At 53.5% G+C, this 1,739-nt stretch overlaps 2 protein-coding genes across 2 annotated transcripts in view; one reads left to right on the top strand and one right to left on the bottom strand.

Annotated features, from left to right (window-relative positions):
- The window catches only part of LOC117940061 (spectrin beta chain, non-erythrocytic 1-like), a 14,425-nt gene extending 14,310 nt beyond the window's left edge, over positions 1-115 (top strand). Inside the window, exon 11 of the mRNA XM_034865461.1 lies at positions 5-115. Within this exon, the coding sequence (XP_034721352.1) occupies positions 5-115 (111 nt within the window). The remainder of the gene's footprint in view (positions 1-4) is intronic.
- Positions 116-167: 52 nt separating this feature from the next.
- LOC117940060 (spectrin beta chain, non-erythrocytic 1-like) lies at positions 168-1,600 on the bottom strand. The gene is made up of 2 exons (XM_034865460.1): positions 1,383-1,600; positions 168-665 (listed from the first exon to the last, which is right to left on the bottom strand). The coding sequence occupies exons 1-2, from the start codon at positions 1,572-1,574 to the stop codon at positions 168-170; spliced, it is 690 nt and encodes a 229-aa protein (XP_034721351.1). The 5' UTR covers positions 1,575-1,600.
- Between the last annotated feature and the right edge of the window lie 139 nt (positions 1,601-1,739).

Raw genomic sequence — 1,739 nt, 5'->3', positions numbered from 1 at the left:
CCAGTGTTATTACCGTGTCCCCAGCCCCTGTACCAGTGTCTCCAGTGTTAGTACCCGTGTCCCCTGCCCCTGTACCTGTGTCCCCAGCATTAATACCTGTGTCCTCAGCCCCTGAACCCATGTCCCCTGTGTTAGTACCCGTGTCCCCACCCGTGTCCCCAGCACCTTTACCCGTGTCCCCAGCGCCCAGTGTTAGTACCCGTGTCCCCAGCCCCTGTACCTGTGTCCCCAGCGCTCAGTGTTAGTACCCGTGCCCCCAGCCCCTGTACCCGTGTCACCAGACCCTGTACCTGTGTCCCCAGCGCCTGGATGTCGTGCTGGAAGGTGGTGTGCATCCTCTGCAGCGTCTCCACCGTGTTCTGGTCTCGGCCCAGCTCCTCCGGCAGCTTCTTGTGCTTGTCCAGGATGCGGTTCAGGATCTCCTTGGCGTCGTGGTAGAACTTGTGCAGCTCGTAGGAGGCGGCGAGGATCTGCGTGCGCGTGTCGATGAGCTCCAGCAGGTCGGCCCACGCCTCGTTCAGGCCGTCCTTCCACTCGGCCACGGTGGCAGCGTCGGCGTGGCCGCCGTTGATCAGCTCGTCCGCCTGCCGGTTCACCGTGTCCACGCGCTCCTGGCCGATGGTCCCCGTGTCCCGGGCGAACTCTCGGAAACGCTCCTGCAGCATCTGGAGAAACACGGGGGTAGATTAAGGAAGAAGGTGCAAAAGGTTCTATATTATATACTATATATCAGGGCTGTAGTCAAGACTACCTTAGTCGAGTCCAAGACAAGACAAGACCACCTTAGTCGAGTCCAAGACCAGGACTAATCGAGTCCAAGTCAAGACCGAGTACAAAGAGGTTTGAATCCAAGTCAAGACCGAGTCCAAAGAAGTATGAGTCCAAGTCAAGACAGAGTCCAAAGAAGTTTGAATCCCAGACAAGACTGAGTCCAAAGAGGTTTGAGTCCAAGTCAAGACCAAATCCGAAATGGTTTGAGGTCAAGTCAAGACAGAGTCCAAAGAGGTTTGAATCCCAGACAAGACTGAGTCCAAAAAGGTTTGATTCCAAGTCAAGATCGAGTCCAAAGAGGTTTGAGTCCAAGACAAGACCGAGTCCAAAGAGGTTTGAGTCCAAGACAAGACAGAGTCCAAAGAGGTTTGAGTCCCAGACAAGACCAGACTCAGAATAATGTTCTGAGTCAGGGATACATGTTTATCACAGGAAATAAGGACGCTGATTTCAGGTAGAAATCATGGAACTTAGACCATTTGGCTTCTTGTAAACATGTGAAATGGGTCAATTAGACCTGAATAACATACAGAGGTTAAAGAAAAAATACTTAAAACTAAAATTCCAGATTTTAAGAAAACTACTATTGGGCATCCCGGTGTTGTACTCACGGTGACGTGCTCGTAGTCCTGACCCAGCTCGTGGGACCCAGCCACCACCTCCCTCTCGGCGATCCACTGCTCCAGGTCGTCCACCTCGCGGTTCAGCTGGAAGAGACGCAGACGCTCGTCCAGCTTCCCCCGGCGCTCCTCCGACAGGTCCTTCAGCCCCGCGTAGAGCTTGTCCACCTGGGACTGGCGCATGCCGATCCGCTCGCTGCAAAACCACCACACAAGATCTGGGATTAGCTTCAGGTCTGGACCCGCTCTATCTGTAAATTATAGAGCGGTCTAGACCTGCTCTGTCTGTCTGACCAGATATGTAAGGACCAGATATGTAAGGACCAGATATGTAAGGACCAGATATGT

The sequence above is a fragment of the Etheostoma cragini genome, unplaced genomic scaffold (assembly GCF_013103735.1).
Source record: "Etheostoma cragini isolate CJK2018 unplaced genomic scaffold, CSU_Ecrag_1.0 ScbMSFa_1589, whole genome shotgun sequence".
NCBI classification, from domain to species: domain Eukaryota; kingdom Metazoa; phylum Chordata; class Actinopteri; order Perciformes; family Percidae; genus Etheostoma; species Etheostoma cragini.
This window is presented reverse-complemented; position numbering and strand designations above follow the sequence as displayed.